The 18,270-nt window shown below is 44.6% G+C and overlaps 1 protein-coding gene across 1 annotated transcript; it reads left to right on the top strand.

Annotated features, from left to right (window-relative positions):
* Nucleotides 1–393: 393 nt before the first annotated feature.
* LOC120989718 (olfactory receptor 1500-like) lies at nt 394–15,123 on the top strand. Its single transcript, XM_040418002.1, has 4 exons — nt 394–501; nt 585–683; nt 1,717–2,004; nt 14,209–15,123. The coding sequence occupies exons 1-4, from the start codon at nt 394–396 to the stop codon at nt 15,121–15,123; spliced, it is 1,410 nt and encodes a 469-aa protein (XP_040273936.1).
* The last annotated feature ends 3,147 nt before the right edge of the window (nt 15,124–18,270 follow it).

The raw sequence follows: 18,270 nt of genomic DNA, 5'->3' as shown, positions 1-18,270 counted from the left end.
GAGGCAAATGGAACCCATTCAAACGGATCCGTTCAAACAGATCCATTTGTAAAGCGAATCTGTTCGAAACATTTGTTTTAGTTTTTTCTTCCGTTTAGGGAATCCATTTTTGAGGAGGCGTGTCTCAAAGTGTCCACCCACTTTTACAGTGTATTTAAGCAGGTAAACCTCCATTCTGGCTCTTTGTTTTTTGGGACCATGTTGCCTGCACACTTACATCTGCAACTGACGGTACTTATCCTAAAAAGTGAGATGTAAAAGATGTGCCCAAAAATAAGAAGACGGCGGTATTGGGTCCACCCGATAACTTCCAAACGGATGACTAGAGGCATTGTTTCCGTCCTGTATTTGGAGTTTCGTGCTCATCCCGAATTCTTTTTCAATTATATGCGCATGACTGTCAAGAGTTATGACCAGCTACTGCAGTGCATTTCGAGACGCATCGAAAGACCGCTACAGAAGGGCAATTTCTCCTGCAGAGCGGCTAATGGTGACAATAAAGTAAGGATTTTCCTATTTTTTTTTGGTACAGCTGTATATATGATTATTTTTATATTTATCTATATTTTTCATTTTTTTTACAGGTTTCTTGCTGTGGAAGAAAGTCTGTCATTGCTGCATTACCAGTATCGAATGGGAATTTCAACGATCTCTGGTATAGTCCGCGATACTTGACGTGCCTTGTGGGAGGTATTGCATGAGGATTACATCCCACATCCAACTATAGAACAGTGGTTTCAGATTGCAGACAAGTTCCTGGAAACCTGCCAATTCACTAATTGCGTCGGAGCTGTAGATAAGAAACATATACGGATTGTAAAAACTTCCGGAAGTGGCTCCGAATTCTTCAACTACAAACAATATTTCTCAATAATCTTGATGGCCATTTGTCGCTGTTCACATTGGAGATTATGGGCGGACAAATGACTCGATGGCTTTCAAAAACTCAGCAATGGGACACTGTCACAGATGCGGTGTGGGTGGAAAACTCCACACCGAGCACAGGAGGGAATGGAAAAAAGTAACGACGCCTGGAAACTTGGGTAAAGGAGAAGGTCACCTCCTAGAACAACCCTAATCCAAGTCCTGACTAACTATCAGTATGAACTGACCTTGATGGTAGGAAAGTTCATTCACAGGAACCTAAAAACCTAACACACCCTGTAGGGCCCTGATATAGTGACAGGACTTGAGAAAAGCTATTCCTCCACCAGAAGGATGAACAGTATTATCCCTCAGGCCTGGATACAACAGACAGGGGAATACGACAAACAAAATACAAATAGCAAAGATGACACTTAACTTCACATGGAGCAAAGGCATCACCAAGAGCTCAACCGAGAACCAAGAACCAGCTAGCCCAGAGTCCAGAAACTGAAGCTATAAACCGCACACCTAGAAGGGGTAAGCAGCAATAAATAGGGGAAGTTAAATGACCAAACCAACAACACCTGCACGAGGTGTGGTCATTACCAAAACAACACAGACACAAATGATCCACAAGGAACCATTCAGATTAACCCACGTGTTGCCAGTCTATCTGATCTCATGGCCCCAAAGGACTTTGGATTGCCACCTCCGAGACCTTTGCAAGGTACTGATGGACCTTCATTGCCATTTGTGGTAGTAGGGGACGAGATGTTCCAAATGTGCGAGAACCTCAACAAGCAGTACTCTAGCCTTGACTTGAACACTTCAAAGCATGTGTTTAACTAGATACTGACACGAGCTAGACAACTGGTGGAGTGCGCCTTTGGCATTTCAGTTGCCAAATGGCGTATTCTCACCAAAGCCATGAATCTTAAGGTTGAAACCATAGACGATATAGTTAAAGCTTGTGTAGTTCTACATAACTATCTTTTATCAGAGGAACCACTGTGCCTGGACCCGCAAGAGGTTGATTGCGCACTCACCAGGCTGCAACATCTGGGGTATCGTTCAAACCTTGCTGTGGCCCGAATGAGGGACAGTTTTGCCGATTATTTTGTTTCTGAAGCGGGCAGAGTGAGTTGGCAGGATAATGTTGTTTAATTGCTGTTTAAACTGTTTGTTCTTCTATTAAATCAAAGTTTGTTTTAACACCTTGTGTCTTCTTCTTTTTTACTCAGCCCCAAGAATGCTTCTGCTATTTTTTTCACACAAGCTAATGACACCCATGACGTCTGGATTTTGTACATTGCATAGTTCCCGTTGCAGCATCACTCTTGTGAACATGCACATGGTCCAGATCCTTATGGGTGGCATTAGCTTTTGGGAAATAAATGTGAAGGGTAGTAGCCACACATATGGATATTAAAGGGGTTGTCTCCTCTTAGACAATGGGTGCATATTGCTAGGATATTCCCTCCTTATAGGTGTGGGTCCCAATGCTGGGACCCACACCTACAGTCAGGTCCATAAATATTGGGACATCGACACAATTCTAACATTTTTGGCTCTATACACCACCACAATGGATTTGAAATGAAACGAACAAGATGTTCTTTACCTGCAGACTGTCAGCATTAATTTGAGGGGATTTACATCCGAATCAGGTGAACGGTGTAGGAATTACAACAGTTTGCATATGTGCCTCCCACTTGTTAAGGAACCAAAAGTAATGGGACAAATGGCTTCTCCGCTGTTCCATGGCCAGGTGTGTGTTATTCCCTCATTATCCCAATTACAATGAGCAGATAAAAGGTCCAGAGTTCATTCCAAGTGTGCTATTTGCATTTGGAATCTGCTGCTGTCAACTCTCAAGATGAGATCCAAAGAGCTGTCACTATCAGTGAAGCAAGCCATCATTAGGCTGAAAAAAACTGATGAGACCAAGATGGACAGATGAGACCAAGATCAACTTGTACCAGAGCGATGGGAAGAGAAGAGTATGGAGAAGGAAAGGAACTGCTCATGATCCTAAGCATACCACCTCATCAGTGAAGCATGGTGGTGGTAGTGTCATGACGTGGGCATGTATGGCTGCCAATGGAACTGGTTTTCTTGTATTTATTGATGATGTGACTGCTGACAAAAGCAGCAGGATGAATTCTGAAGTGTTTTGGGCAATATTATCTGCTCATATTCAGCCAAATGCTTCAGAACTCATTGGACGGCGCTTCACAGTGCAGATGGACAATGACCCAAATCTTACTGCAAAAGCAACCAAAGAGTTTTTTTAAGGGAAAGAAGTGGAATGTTATGCAACGGCCAAGTCAATCACCTGACCTGAATCTGATTGAGCATGCATTTCACCAATACTTTGTAACCAAGTATTAAAAAGTGAAAGTTTGATTTATGATTATTATTCTGTCCTATTACTTTTGGTCCCTTAAAAAGTGGGAGGAACATATGCAAACTGTTGTATTCCTACACCATTCACCTGATTTGGATGTAAATACCCTAAAATTAAAGCTGACAGTCTGCAGTTAAAGCATATCTAGTTTGTTTCATTTCAAATCCATTGTGGTGGTGTATAGAGCCAAAAAATTTAGAATTGTGTCAATGTCCCAATATTTATGGACCTGACTGTATATCGGTGACATAGCCACACAAGGTAAGTTTGCTGGAGGAGTCCAGTCCGGCCACCTCCAAGTGCTTTGTCCATAGAAGTGAATGGGAGTGCACCGCACATGACCGGCCACTGCTCCCATTAACTTCCATGGCACGATGGAAACAGCCTATCCAGCGCTCAGCTATTATTGGAGGACCCATAGAAACGTAATGGAGAGGATGATGTGCCTGCACAGTGCGCTCACCAGCACTTTCATGTTCTCGATATAGGTGTGTGTACATGCGCTGGTACGCAATGTAAGGAATTGCCTTTTTTCAGGGGGTCTCAATCACAGATTTCTCGCAGACAATTGGATTAAAGTACAAACAATGCTTTATTTTCTAGCACTTTAGCACAATACAGCAACCAAAATAATTCCTGCCCATCTAGGCACTACCTAATACATAATTCATTCCCTGACTCATCTCTAAAAAACACAGTTCACACATCAGATGCAGCTTTCTCAGCCCAAACAGTCCAGCAGCCTCCAGACTGTGACTACAACAACATCAGTACCTTTGTGGGACTGTGGCCCAGAAGTCCACCTGACTCTGGACGTGTGACCCTCTTTCCGCAGGCATCGCTAGGTCCCTCAAACTTCAGGCTTTAAAAAGCCTCGTGGTCCCTCAGCCCTCCTCGCTGAGACCACTCAGAGCCTCACTAGGCCTCTGTTTCCAAGTCTTTCTCTGTCCCTCACTAACACACAGAGGGTTGGTTTTATGCCTCCTTGATTAGAGCAGGTCCCACCTGCGATCACCTCAAGTGAAAGGGAATACCTGTGACGGAAGGGTGCTGACTGGCAAATCCCACTATCATCAGCCAATACAAGTAAAATCCAGCCCAGAAGAAAATGTATACAAAACTGTCTCAGCAAACTATTCTTGGCTAAGACCACTGCGGCTTTCCGGATTTTAATTATCTCACCCAGCTGAGGTATCTGGGTGGGATACACATGCCTTCCAGCACTGTACACATCACCACAGCAACTATACGCTATAAGTCAATTGTGGCATATCCTAGCGATATGCCCCATCGTCTTTATTGAGACAACACCTTTAAGCTATTGGCCTTGGTCTTTTCAATGCAACATCTTTCAAGTGCAACTCTTTAAGTGCACATACCGAATTATACCAGAATTGTACCAGCAGAGGAACAAAGGTAATTACTGAAATAGTTAGTGCAAACAATGTTTCAATCTTTCATCTTACTCGCCCCACTTTTCCAAAAGCTCCTGAAATACCCCCACATCCAGCAAGGAACTATTAATCTCTCCCTCCATCTTACATTCTCATCTGACCTCTTGCACAAACCTGTTTGGCAACTTAAAACACTTCCTTCCCAAACACACACAGATACCTTATGCCCTCTCTTATTCTCACTGACTAACACTTTCTTTGCTTCTACTAATTGCTGGTGATATCTCTCCAAATCCAGGCCCCCCTCAGCAAATCCCCACTATCGCCTCCATGTCCCAGTACAAATCTCCTTCTACAAATTTCTGCAACCCCTTAAACCTAATAACCATTCCTCTGACCCCTGCTCCTTTGGTTCCTCTTGCAGGAGCATTATGGAATGCATGCTCTGTCTGTAACAAACTGTCCTACATTCATGACCTCTTCATCTCTCGAAAACTTTTCATTCTGGGTATCACAGAAATACAGGGAGTGCAGAATTATTAGGCAAGTTGTATTTTTGAGGATTAATTTTATTATTGAACAACAACCATGTTCTCAATGAACCCAAAAAACTCATTAATATCAAAGCTGAATATTTTTGGAAGTAGTTTTTAGTTTGTTTTTAGTTTTAGCTATTTTAGGGGGATATCTGTGTGTGCAGGTGACTATTACTGTGCATAATTATTAGGCAACTTAACAAAAAACAAATATATACCCATTTCAATTATTTATTTTTACCAGTGAAACGAATATAACATCTCAACATTCACAAATATACATTTCTGACATTCAAAAACAAAACAAAAACAAATCAGTGACCAATATAGCCACCTTTCTTTGCAAGGACACTCAAAAGCCTGCCATCCATGGATTCTGTCAGTGTTTTGATCTGTTCACCATCAACATTGCGTGCAGCAGCAACCACAGCCTCCCAGACACTGTTCAGAGAGGTGTACTGTTTTCCCTCCTTGTAAATCTCACATTTGATGATGGACCACAGGTTCTCAATGGGGTTCAGATCAGGTGAACAAGGAGGCCATGTCATTAGATTTTCTTCTTTTATACCCTTTCTTGCCAGCCACGCTGTGGAGTACTTGGACGCGTGTGATGGAGCATTGTCCTGCATGAAAATCATGTTTTTCTTGAAGGATGCAGACTTCTTCCTGTACCACTGCTTGAAGAAGGTGTCTTCCAGAAACTGGCAGTAGGACTGGGAGTTGAGCTTGACTCCATCCTCAACCCGAAAAGGCCCCACAAGCTCATCTTTGATGATACCAGCCCAAACCAGTACTCCAGCTCCACCTTGCTGGCGTCTGAGTCGGACTGGAGCTCTCTACTCTTTACCAATCCAGCCACGGGCCCATCCATCTGGCCCATCAAGACTCACTCTCATTTCATCAGTCCATAAAACCTTAGAAAAATCAGTCTTGAGATATTTCTTGGCCCAGTCTTGACGTTTCAGCTTGTGTGTCTTGTTCAGTGGTGGTCGTCTTTCAGCCTTTCTTACCTTGGCCATGTCTCTGAGTATTGCACACCTTGTGCTTTTGGGCACTCCAGTGATGTTGCAGCTCTGAAATATGGCCAAACTGGTGGCAAGTGGCATCTTGGCAGCTGCACGCTTGACTTTTCTCAGTTCATGGGCAGTTATTTTGCGCCTTGGTTTTTCCACACGCTTCTTGAGACCCTGTTGACTATTTTGAATGAAACGCTTGATTGTTCGATGATCACGCTTCAGAAGCTTTGCAATTTTAAGAGTGCTGCATCCCTCTGCAAGATATCTCACTATTTTAGACTTTTCTGAGCCTGTCAAGTCCTTCTTTTGACCCATTTTGCCAAAGGAAAGGAAGTTGCCTAATAATTATGCACACCTAATATAGGGTGTTGATGTCATTAGACCACACCCCTTCTCATTACAGAGATGCACATCACCTAATATGCTTAATTGGTAGTAGGCTTTCGAGCCTATACAGCTTGGAGTAAGACAACATGCATAAAGAGGATGATGTGGTCAAAATACTCATTTGCCTAATAATTCTGCACTCCCTGTATGGCTGACACCCTCTGATACCTCCTCCCCTACTGCAATCTCCTATAGCAGATTTCATTTCACTCAAACCCCCACCCGGCAGCAAACATGGTGGAGGAGTTGGTCTTCTCCTATAAGACACCTGCTCCTACAGGCCAACTCCACTGCCACCCTCCATTACACTCATTTTATTTGAAGTACACTCTGTTCGCATCTACTCTCCCTCCAACCTCCAAGTAGCTGTCATTTATCGCCCCCCAAGTCCAGCCACCATCCTTCTTGACCACTTTAACACCTGGCTCCTACACTTTCTTTCTGCCGACATCCCCATTATTATCATGGGTGACTTCAACATCCTTATTGACATCTTCTACTCAGCCGCCTCTAAACTCCTATCACTCTCATCCTCCTTCAGCCTCTCATAGTGGTCTTCTGCTCCCAACCACAGAAATGGTCATACTCTGGATCTTATCTTTACCTGCCTCTGCTCCCTATCTAACCTTTCTAACTTGTCTCTCCCCCTATCCGACCACACAACCTACTCACCTTCTCTTCACTGGTCTCTTCTGCTACTCCCCTGGTCCACACACTAAACCCCCCCCCCCCCCCCCCAGGAACCTTAAACATCTCGACTTTTGCTTGCTTTCTGACTCTCTTCTGCCACTCTCTACCATTTGTTCCCTCTAATACCCAGATACTGCCACCACCCTATATAAAACCACAATAAGTACAGCTCTGGACATTGTTGCTCCCCTCACACACGATAAAACCCGAAAAATCAACAGGGCTACTGGGCGATGGAAGAAATCCAACTCTAAGGATCACTTCACCACATACAAGCAATCCCTCCTCATTTTCAAATCACCACTCGCTGATGCAAAACAGGCCTACTTCTCATCCCTCATATCTTCCCTGTCCCTCAGCCCCAAACAACTTTTTAACACTTTTAGAAACATAGAATGTGTCGGTAGATAAGAACCATTTGGCCCATCTAGTCTGCCCAATATACTGAATACTATGAATAGCCCTTGGCCCTATCTTATATGAAGGATGGCCTTGTGCCTATCCCATGCATGCTTAAACTCCTCCACTGTATTTGCAGCTACCACTTCTGCAGGAAGGCTATTCCATGCATCCACTACTCTCTCAGTAAAGTAATACTTCCTGATATTACTTTTAAACCTTTAGCCCTCTAATTTAAAACTATGTCCTCTTGTAGCAGTTTTTCTTCTTTTAAATATTCTAACCTCTTTTACCTTGTTGATTCCCTTTATGTATTTAAAAGTTTCTATCATATCTCCTCTGTCTCGTCTTTCTTCCAAGCTATACATGTTATGGTCCTTTAATCTTTCCTGGTAAGTTTTATCCTGCAATCCATGTACTAGTTTAGTAGCTCTTCTCTGAACTCTCTCCAAAGTATCAATATCCTTCTGGAGATATGGTCTCCAGTACTGCGCACAATACTCCAAATGAGGTCTCACTAGTGCTCTGTAGAGCGGCATGAGCACCTCCCTCTTTCTACTGGTAATGCCTCTCCCTATACACATTATATATAGCATTCTGCTAGCATTTCCTGCTGCTCTATGACATTGTCTTCCTACTTTTAAGTCTTCTGAAATAATGATCCCTAAATCCCTTTCCTCCGATACTGAGGTTAGGACCGTATCACTGATTTTACTGTATATTCTGCTCGGGTTCTTACGCCCCAGGTGCATTATCTTGCACTTATCAACATTAAATTTTGGTTGCCAGATTTTTGACCATTCCTCTAGTTTTCCTAAATCCTTTTCCATTTTGTGTATCCCTCCAGGAACATCAACCCTGTTACAAATCTTTGTGTCATCGGCAAAAAGACACACCTTACCATCGAGGCCTTCTGCAATTTCTCTGATAAAGATATTAAACAATATGGGTCCCAGAACAGATCCCTGAGGTACCTTTTAACTCCCTTCTCCGTCCCCCAGCGCCCCAAGTGCCCCCACACTCTCCTCTTATCTCAGCTGAGGACTTTGCCAAATACTTCAAACAAAAGCTAGTCAACATCAGAGAAAGCTTCAGTGCAGAGTCCCCACAAACCCTCTACATAACTGCTCAGTCCTCTTTTCCCAAAACCCGCTTCTCCACCATTACAGAAGAAAAACTAAAATCTGGCTTCCGACCCCACCACTCAACTGAGACTGCCCTCACCAAAGTCACCAATGACCTACTAACAGCTAAAACAAAAAAACATTATTCTGTTCTCCTTCTCCTTGACCTGTCCTCTGCCTTTGACACTGTCAACCACTCCCTTCTGTTACAAACTCTCTTATCTCTTGGCATCACTGACCTGGCCCTCTTCTGGATCACATCATACCCCACAGAGTGGACATTTAGCATCTCCCACTTTAGCACCACCTCCTCGTCTCATTCCCTCTCTGTTGGTGTCCCGCAAGGCTCTGTCCTAGGACCCCTGCTCTTCTCTATCTACACTTTCGGCCTTGGACAGCTCATAGAGTCCCATGGCTTTCAGTATCACTTTTATGCTAACAACACACAAATCTACCTCTCTGGTCCAGACATCACCACCCTACTATGCAGAATCTCACAATGCCTACCTTCCATATCCTACTTCTTCTCCTCTCGCTTTCTAAAACTTGACATGGAAAAAACAGAATTCATCATCTTTCCCCATCTTGCTCAACACCCCCCCCCAACAGACCTATCTATCACGATCAATGGCTGCACATTCTCCACGGTCAACCAAGTCCGTTGCCTTGGAGTGACCATGGATTCTGCGCTCTCCTTCCGACCGCACATCCAAGTCCTTTCCACCACCTGCCGCCTCCAACTCAAAAACATCTCCCGCATCCGCACTTTTCTTAACTTTAAGTCTGCGAAATTGATTGTACATGCCCTCATCATCTCCCACCTAGACTACTGCAACATCCTCCTCTATGGCCTTCCATCTAGCACTCTCGAATCCCCCAATCTATCCTCAACTCTACTGATCGACTAATCCGCCTCTCACCCTAATACTCCTCTGCCTCTCCCCTCTGCCAATCCTTTCACTGGCTCCCCATTGCCCAGGAAACTCTGTTCAAAATACTAACAAATTCATACAATGCTGTCCACAGCCTGTCCCCTCCCTACATCTCTGAGCTACTTTGCTGATACATCCCCACACACGATCTCCTATCCTCACAAGACCTCCTTCTCTCCTCTTATCACCTCTTCAATCACCTCCAAGACTTCTCCCGTATATCCCCCACACTCTGGAACTCGCTACCCCAACATATCAAACTCTTACCTACAGTGGAATCCTTCAAAATAATCCTAAAAACCCACCTCTTCAAAAAGGCCTACAACCAGTGACCCTGCTGCCTCTATACCACCATGGACAAATTTACCCTCTCCTACTGTGTCCTTCTGCCATACCATGAAAATTGTAAGCCCTCACAGGCAGGCTTAGTGGAATTGTCTGTATTGTGTATGTATACCCCTTTTCTTATGTACATCACTACGGAATTAATGGTGCTTTAATAATAAATAATAATAATAATTGGCCCTTTCTTAATATTGCAAGACAACATCACACAATCTGCCTTGTCACAAGAAGTAATGCTTGTTAAAGGTGTAATCCTGGTTCAGGGCTGACCCAGGACATACCCATATTTTTACCCAGACTACCCCACTAAACTGAGCTGAATCGAGCAGAGAAGTGGAATTTTATGGAGATTCAGTGACGTACTGGGGTCTCCATAACGCTGCCAGACGTAGTCTTGCGCCTATCAGTGAGCCCCGTTGCGTCACCAGCACTGATGGGCCAGCTTTAGCGCTGCCCCAGCCTGTAAAACGGCTAGGGCAGCGCTAAAGCCTGCCCATTAGAGCCGGTGACGTCACCGAACACATAGTTTGGCGGAATTCTCTGCCTAGCAGTGTGTTAGTGTGAGCAGGGCAAGGGAGAGCATTGGACCGTGAAATGCTTTGTTGCTAACATCAGGGTGGCTGCCCGGTTGAAATTCTGTATAGGTCTGGCTTCAGCTCTGAACCTGGACAACACCTTTAACAGCAGCATGTCCCTTGCGTGTCCCTTGCGCTTTTTCCAGTCCTTAAAAAAATAAAATAAAATTCCTTCTTAGCGCCAGCGTACGTCTTAGGAACGCCAAGGCCGCACTATGCATATATGGTTGCCTTGAGGTTGCTGCAGATCCACTCGGGGCCTGAACCTCGTGGTTGTAATCCCTCTTGAAGCTGTCCCGGATTGACCACCACCAAATGAGAACCTTTTGAACTGTAAAAAAAAATAAAATTTGCATGCTGTTAGGCTAACAATATGAATGTGGTAAAAATACATATTGCTGTACTTACCACATTGCCTCTGAGCCGCCGCGGTGAGATCCCCCTAGGTGGTGAATAACGCCTCACCGATCTCCCTCCAGAGCCGCTGGGTGCGCTGATGGTCGGCATGGTGGCGGTCAGCCTGGTCCCATAAAGCGGGACGTCCCTTCACCAGTTGGATGAGGAGTTCGTTATCGATGTGAGGGACAACAAACTCCTCATCTTCCCTGATGGAGACTCTGGAACCCTAGAAGACAAATATATATTTTTTTATGAAAGTCCAAAAACCAAATGAAAATTAGTATTACGTATTCGATACTTAAACGTCCCCGACTGCTACAGGCTCTCCTACGAACTCTGGAGGAGACAGAGGGATCCTGCCAGGTGGCTCTAGGTGCAGGTTGCTAACAAAAAAAAAATGTTTAAAGAGAATATATATAAATATACTTACTTCTTGCCAGCCCTAGTCCATACTTGTTCCACCTCCCCTTGGTGACACCGAGGCCCCAGCAGGTGAGCCGGAGGATGATGATGAAGAAGACTAGAATATAGCACATACTAATGCAATGAATCAAACAGTATTCCAAACTCCAAGTGTTGCTTGTTATACTTACCGGCTGCAAAATTTGACGGCGTCTTCTGGGTGGGTTTCTCTGCTCCGATTCACATGGTGAAGACATCTGTACGAGACATAATACAAGACCAAATGCAGATTAAAAACAGTATATGAACATGTTTAGAGCACCATTGACAGAGATATCACATTCATAAAATGATTATTTCAAGAACTTACTTTCGAGGAGATAAGCTCGTGCTTGCCCACCACAGAAAATCCTTCCCATTTACTTTTTTATTTTTGCTTTTTGAAGATGCTAAAAAACCACATTATTCCCAAGATCATATTTTTGAAGCCCCCTTCCAGTGCCATAATCTCCCCCCATGCCATCAGCCCCCCTCAGTGCCATCATCCCCCCTGAGTGCAATTAGCCCCCTCAGTGCCATCATCCTCCTTCAGTGCCATCAGCTCACTCAGTTTCATCAGCCCCTCTCAGTGCCATAATCTCCCCCATGCCATCAACCCCCCTCAGTGCCAACAGCCCTCCCTCACTGCCATCAACCCTTCCCAGTGCCATCAGCTCCCCTCATTGCAATTAGCCCCCCTCAGTGCCATAAGCCCCCCTTAGTGCCAGAAGCCCCCCCAGTGCCATAATATCCCCCCAATACCATCAGCTCCCCTCAGTGCCATCATCCCCCTTCAGTGCCATCAGCTCACTCAGTGTCATCAGCCCCTCTCAGTGCCATAATCTCCCCATGCCATCAGCCCCCCCTCAGTGCCAACAGCCCTCCCTCACTGCCATCAGCCCCCTCATTGCCATCAGCCCCCCTCAGTGCCATAAGCCCCCCCCCTCAGTGCCTGAAGCCCCCCCAGTGCCATAATCTCCCCCCAATGCCATCAGCCCCCCTCAGTGCCATCATCCCCCTCAGTGCCATCAGCCCCCCAGTGCCATAATCTCCCCCCTCAGTGCCTTCATCCCCCTTCAGTGCCATCAGCCCCTCTCAGTGCCATAATCTCCCCCATGCCATCAGCCCCCCTCAGTGCCAACAGCCCTCCCTCAGTGCCATCAGCCCCTCCCAGTGCCATAATATCCCTATGCCATCAGCTCCTTTCAATGCCATCAGCTGCCTCAGTGCCATAATCTCCCCTCATGCAATCAGTCCCCCTTAGTGTCATCAGCCCCCCCAGTGCCATCAGCCCCCCCATTACCATAATCTCCACCCATGCCATCATCCCCCCTCAGTGCCATCAGCCCCCCCAGTGCCATAATCTCCCCCCCTCAGTTCCATTAGCTCCTTCAGTGCCATCAGCCCCTCTTAGTGCCATAATCTCCCCCATGCCATCAGATCCCCCTCAGTGCCATCATCCCCCCTCAGTGCCATCAACTCCCTCAGTGCCATCAGCCCCCCTCAGTGCCATAATCTCCGCCGATTCCATCAGTGCCCCCTCAGTGCCATTAGCACTCCCTCAGTGCCATCAGCCCCCCTCAGTGCCATTAGCACCCCCTCAGTGCCATCAGCCCTCCTCAGTGCCATCACCCCCTAGTGCCATAATCTCCCCCATGCCAACAGCCCCCCTCAATGCCATCAGCTCCCTCAGTGCCATCAGCCCACCCTCCCAGTGCCATAATCCCCCCCCCACCATCAGCCCCCCTCAGTGCTATCCACCCCCCCTCAGTACCATCTTCCCCCCCGTGCCATAATATCCCACCATGCCATCAGCCCCTCTCTGTTCCATAATCTCCTCCTATGCCATCAGCCCCCCTCAGTGCCAACAGCCCTCCCTCAGTGCCATCAGCTCCCTCCCAGTGCAATAATCTCCCCCATGCCATCAGCCTTCCCTCAGCCCCCCCAGTGCCATCAGCCCCCCCAGTGCCATAATCTCCCTCCCTTAGTGCCATCAGCCCCCCCCCCAGTGCCATAATCTCCCCCATGCCTTCAGCCACCCTCAGTGCCATCAGCCCACCCCCTCAGTGCCATCAGCCCACCCCTCAGTGCCATAATCTCCACCCAGTGATTTATATATACTGTAGATAGATAGATAGATAGATAGATAGATAGATAATAGTTAGAGATAAAGATAGATAGATAGATAGATAGATAGATAGATAGATAGATAGATAATAGATACAGTATAGATAAAGATAAATAGATAGATAGATAGATAGATATTAAAACTTTCTATACTTACCAGTTTGTTTGCCAAGTTGATCCAAGATGGCCGATATGGCTGCTGGGGGAGGGGACAATTCTTGAGCATGCTCAGTGAGCAAAATGGTTTAAAACGGATCCGCCTCAAACGGAGCCATTACAAATGGATCGGTCCCTATTGACTTACATTGTGTGCCAAGACGTATCCATTTGGCTCCGCTTCGTCAGGCAGGCAGCGTTTTGGTGTCTGTCTTCAGAGCGGAATGCTGACTGAACAAAAACAAACTGATGCATTCTGAGCAGATACTTTTCCATTCAGAATGCATTAGGGCAACACCGATCAGTTTTGGACCACTTGTGAGAGCCCAAGACGGAAGTGTGAAAGTAGCCTTAATTGTTAAATGAAGTAAAAATTCACTGCTCTGTTTGATTAGTATTTGTTCTAATTTTAGGGGAACAATTACACTGCAGTCACACAGTTTTTCCTCTTAGGATTTCAAGTCAGTCAAGAATTAAGAATTTCACTGTTCTTTCTTTTCCTTGTGGTTTATTGTGTGACAATATTTGGGAATCTTCTGATCATTACCCTGGTGTCCATGAACAAGAACCTCCACACTCCAATGTACTTTTTCATCTCACAACTGTCCATAAGTGACATTTTGGTGACCACAGATATTGTCCCCAACCTGCTCCACATCCTACTGAATAATGGGGCGACCATTACTTTTATTGACTGTATTACTCAGTTTTATTTTTTATGTGCTTCAGAAACATTTGAATGTCTTTTCCTTGCTGTGATGTCTTATGACAGATATGTGGCCATCTGTAATCCGCTACGTTACACCTCTATCATGACAAATGGATATTGTCTGATATTGACTGTCATCTGTTGGTTGTTTGGCTGTTCTATGATTTTGACTTACATCATTACAACAACAAAGCTATATTTTTGTCGATCAAATATCATTGACCATTTCTTCTGTGACATTATCCCGTTACTAGAACTTGTCTGTTCTGACACCTTCATTGTTCACTTGGAGATTTATTCAGTTGGCTTTCCAATTGTGTTCATTCCAACCACAATCATTGTAACGTCTTATACTTACATTGTTGTAGCAGTCTTAAGGATCCCATCCAGTACTGGTAGACAGAAAGCCTTCTCCACCTGTAGCTCCCACCTCATTGTGGTCTCCATATTCTACTGGACCATGTTCAGTGTTTATATTGTCCCAAATAAAGGACAAACACTTACTATAAGTAAAATCCTATCATTGTTATATACTGTGTTTACTCCTCTAGTCAACCCCATTATATACAGTCTGAGAAACAAAGACATTAAGAAAGCTATACAATTGTGGAATCACTAGCAATGATACTTAGGTCCACCAAACAGGTCTTTGGCTTCAAAAATGGTGAGAAAGTTGAGAAATTAGCACTTCATGCTGACAAACTTTTGTTGTTTTTAGGGATAAAGCATTAGCACCTATGTTTATATTAATGACTTTGGAGATCACACAGGTCTATATTAGGAATGAGTGAATCAATTCTAAAAGAATCAGATTTGTTCAAAATATCAGAAAAAAAATTCTGAAGCTTTTGCATAAAAATTGCGCCCAATGTAATTTTGCTGTTAATATTGGTGGGGAAAACCGGAAGGGAAAAAGAATACAAAGAATCACATGACACTAGTAGAAAGTGGGGGTAGGGAGTACCTCAGGGTACACTTACAAATTTTGTGTGTGCGTGGGGCGAGATTCCCGTATTCAACCCCCAGAATGTCCCCCCACTCTGGGTGTTACCGGGAAACTCGTGTGGGACCTTATGTACCCACTGCTGGATAAGGGTTACCACTTGTACGTGGATAACTTTTATACCAGCATTGCCTTGTTCAGGTCCCTTGCCGCCAGATCCACGTTCGCTTGTAAGAACGTGCGGAAAAATCAACGCGGCCTCCCTGCCTACCCCCTCCAGGTACCTATCCCCAGGGGTGAGACCCGTGCCCTTACCAGTGGAAACCTGTTGCTGGTCAGGTATGAGGACAAGAGGGATGTCCTTGTACTGTCCAGAATCCACGGTAACGGCATCACCCCTGTCTCTGTGCGAGGTACCGCGGCAACCGTCCTCAAGCCAGATTGTATCGTCGACTACAATCGGTATATGGGAGGAGTTGATCTCTCTGATCAAGTCCTCAAGCCATATAACGCCATGCGCAAAACCCGGGCATGGTACTAAAAAGTTGCGGTCTACTTGGTACAGGTTGCCATGTACAACTCTTGTGCACTATCCTGAAGCACTGGCAGCACAGGGACATTCCTCCAATTCTATCAGGCAGTCCTCAATGACCTGATCTTTTCAGACTGGGAAAGAGCAGGCCGGAGTACCTCGGGAATTGAAGGCGCCCAGATCGTCCCTGGCCAACATTTTCCAAGTGTGGTCCCCCATACTGGGAAGAAGGGACAAACCCAAAAAAGATGCAGAGTGTGTCACAAGAGGGGGATACGGAAGGACACCACTACTCAATGTGACACTTTCCCCGATCATCTGGGCCTCTGCGTTATCGATTGCTTCAGGGAGTATCACACTTCCATGGAGTACTAAATTTTTATAATCCCCAACAGTCCCCTAGAGAACATAAAAAAACTATGTCTCTCAGACTTTGGAGACACAGAAACAATTTTTTTCCCCAAAAAAATATTAGTTTAGTGCAGGCATCCTCAAACTACAGCCCTCCAGATGTTATAAAACTATAACTCCCAGCATGCCCAGACAACCTACAGTCATCAGCAGGGCATGGTGGGAATTGTAGTTTTACAATATCTGGAGGGCCACAGTTTTAGGATGCCTGCTTATTGTTTCCAAAGTCTGAGAGCCATACATATTGGGCATCGCCGCGTCCGTAAAAATCTTCTCTATAAAAGTAACATGTAACCCAACCCCCCCCCCGCCCCCCCGGATGAACAGCGTTAAAAAAAAAAAAAGTGTAAAAAAATGCCATTTTTGGACACCTGACATTACAAAAAAGTGTAATAGCGATCAAACAAAATGTCATATGCACCCCCAATTAGTGCCAATGAAACCGCCTCTCATCCCGCAAAAAATGAGCCCCCACATTAGATAATCGCCCAACTAAAAAAAAAAAATTGAGCTCCCAGGCTATGGAGATAGTAAAATAATTTTTTTGGGTTCCTAAAATCTGAATGTAGTGTAAAATCTAAATAAATTCTAAAATGTAGACATATTAGGTATTGCCGCGTTTGTAAGAATCTGCCCTATAAAAATAACATTTGACCAAACCCCTCAGATGAACAGAGTTAAAAATATAAAATAAAAACAGTGCCAAAACACCAATTTTTGGCCAAAATTTCCATTTGAATCCTTTTTTTCCGGTAATAAAGCAAGGGTTAGCAGCCAAACAAAACTCAATATTTATGGCCCTGATTCTTTCGTTTTCAGAAACACCCCATATGTGGTCGTAAATGGTTATATAGCCGCACGGCAGGGCATAGAACGAAGGGAACTCCATATGGTTTCTGGAAGGCAGATTCTGATAGACAGTTTTTTTTGACACCATGTCCTATTAGAAGCCCCCCTGATGTAGCCTAGACTAGAAACTCCAAAAAAGTGACCCCATCTAAGAAACTACACCCCTCAAGGTATTCAAAAGTTACTTTACAAACTTTGTTAACACTTTAGGTGTTCCACAAAACTAAATAGCGAATGTAGAAACAATTTTAGAATTTATATTTTTTGTTACCTTGCCTCAAAAAAGTGTAATATAGAGCAACCAAAAATCATATTTACCCCTAAAATAGTCCCAAAACAACAACCACCTTATCCCGTAGTTTCCTATATGGGGTCACTTTTATGGAGTTTCTACTCTAGGGGTGCATCAGGGGGCTTGAAAGGGTACATGGTGTAAATAAACCAGTCCAGCAAAATCTGCCTTCCAAAAACCATATGGCGTTCCCCTTCTTCTATGTCCTGCCGTTTAGCCAAATAGTAGTTTACGACCACATATGGGGTGTTTCTGCAAACTACAGAATCAGGGCAACCCATTTTGAGTTTTGTTTGGCTGTTAACCCATTTTTTTCAGTAATAAAGTAAGGGTTAAAATGGAAAATTTTCCAAAAAATAGAAATTCCAAAATTGTTTCTCCATCTGCCATTAACTCTTGTGGAACACCTAAAGGGTTAACAAAGTTTGTAAACCCAGTTTTGAATACCTTGAGGGGTGTACTTTCTTAGATGAAGTCACTTTTTAGAATTTCTATTCTAGGGGTGCAAGGGGGGGGGCTTCAAATGGGACATGGTATAAACAAAACCAGTCCTGCAAAATCTGCCTTCCAAAACCCATATGGCGTTCCCCTCTTTCTATGTGCTCCCGTTTGGCCAAACAGTAGTTTACGACCACATATGGGGTGTTTTTGAAAACTACAGAATCAGGGCAACCCATATTGAGTTTTGTTTGGCTTTTAACCCTTACTTTATTGCTGAAAAAAATGGGTTAAAATTGAA

Source organism: Bufo bufo, chromosome 1 (assembly GCF_905171765.1).
Source record: "Bufo bufo chromosome 1, aBufBuf1.1, whole genome shotgun sequence".
NCBI lineage: Eukaryota > Metazoa > Chordata > Amphibia > Anura > Bufonidae > Bufo > Bufo bufo.
This window is presented reverse-complemented; position numbering and strand designations above follow the sequence as displayed.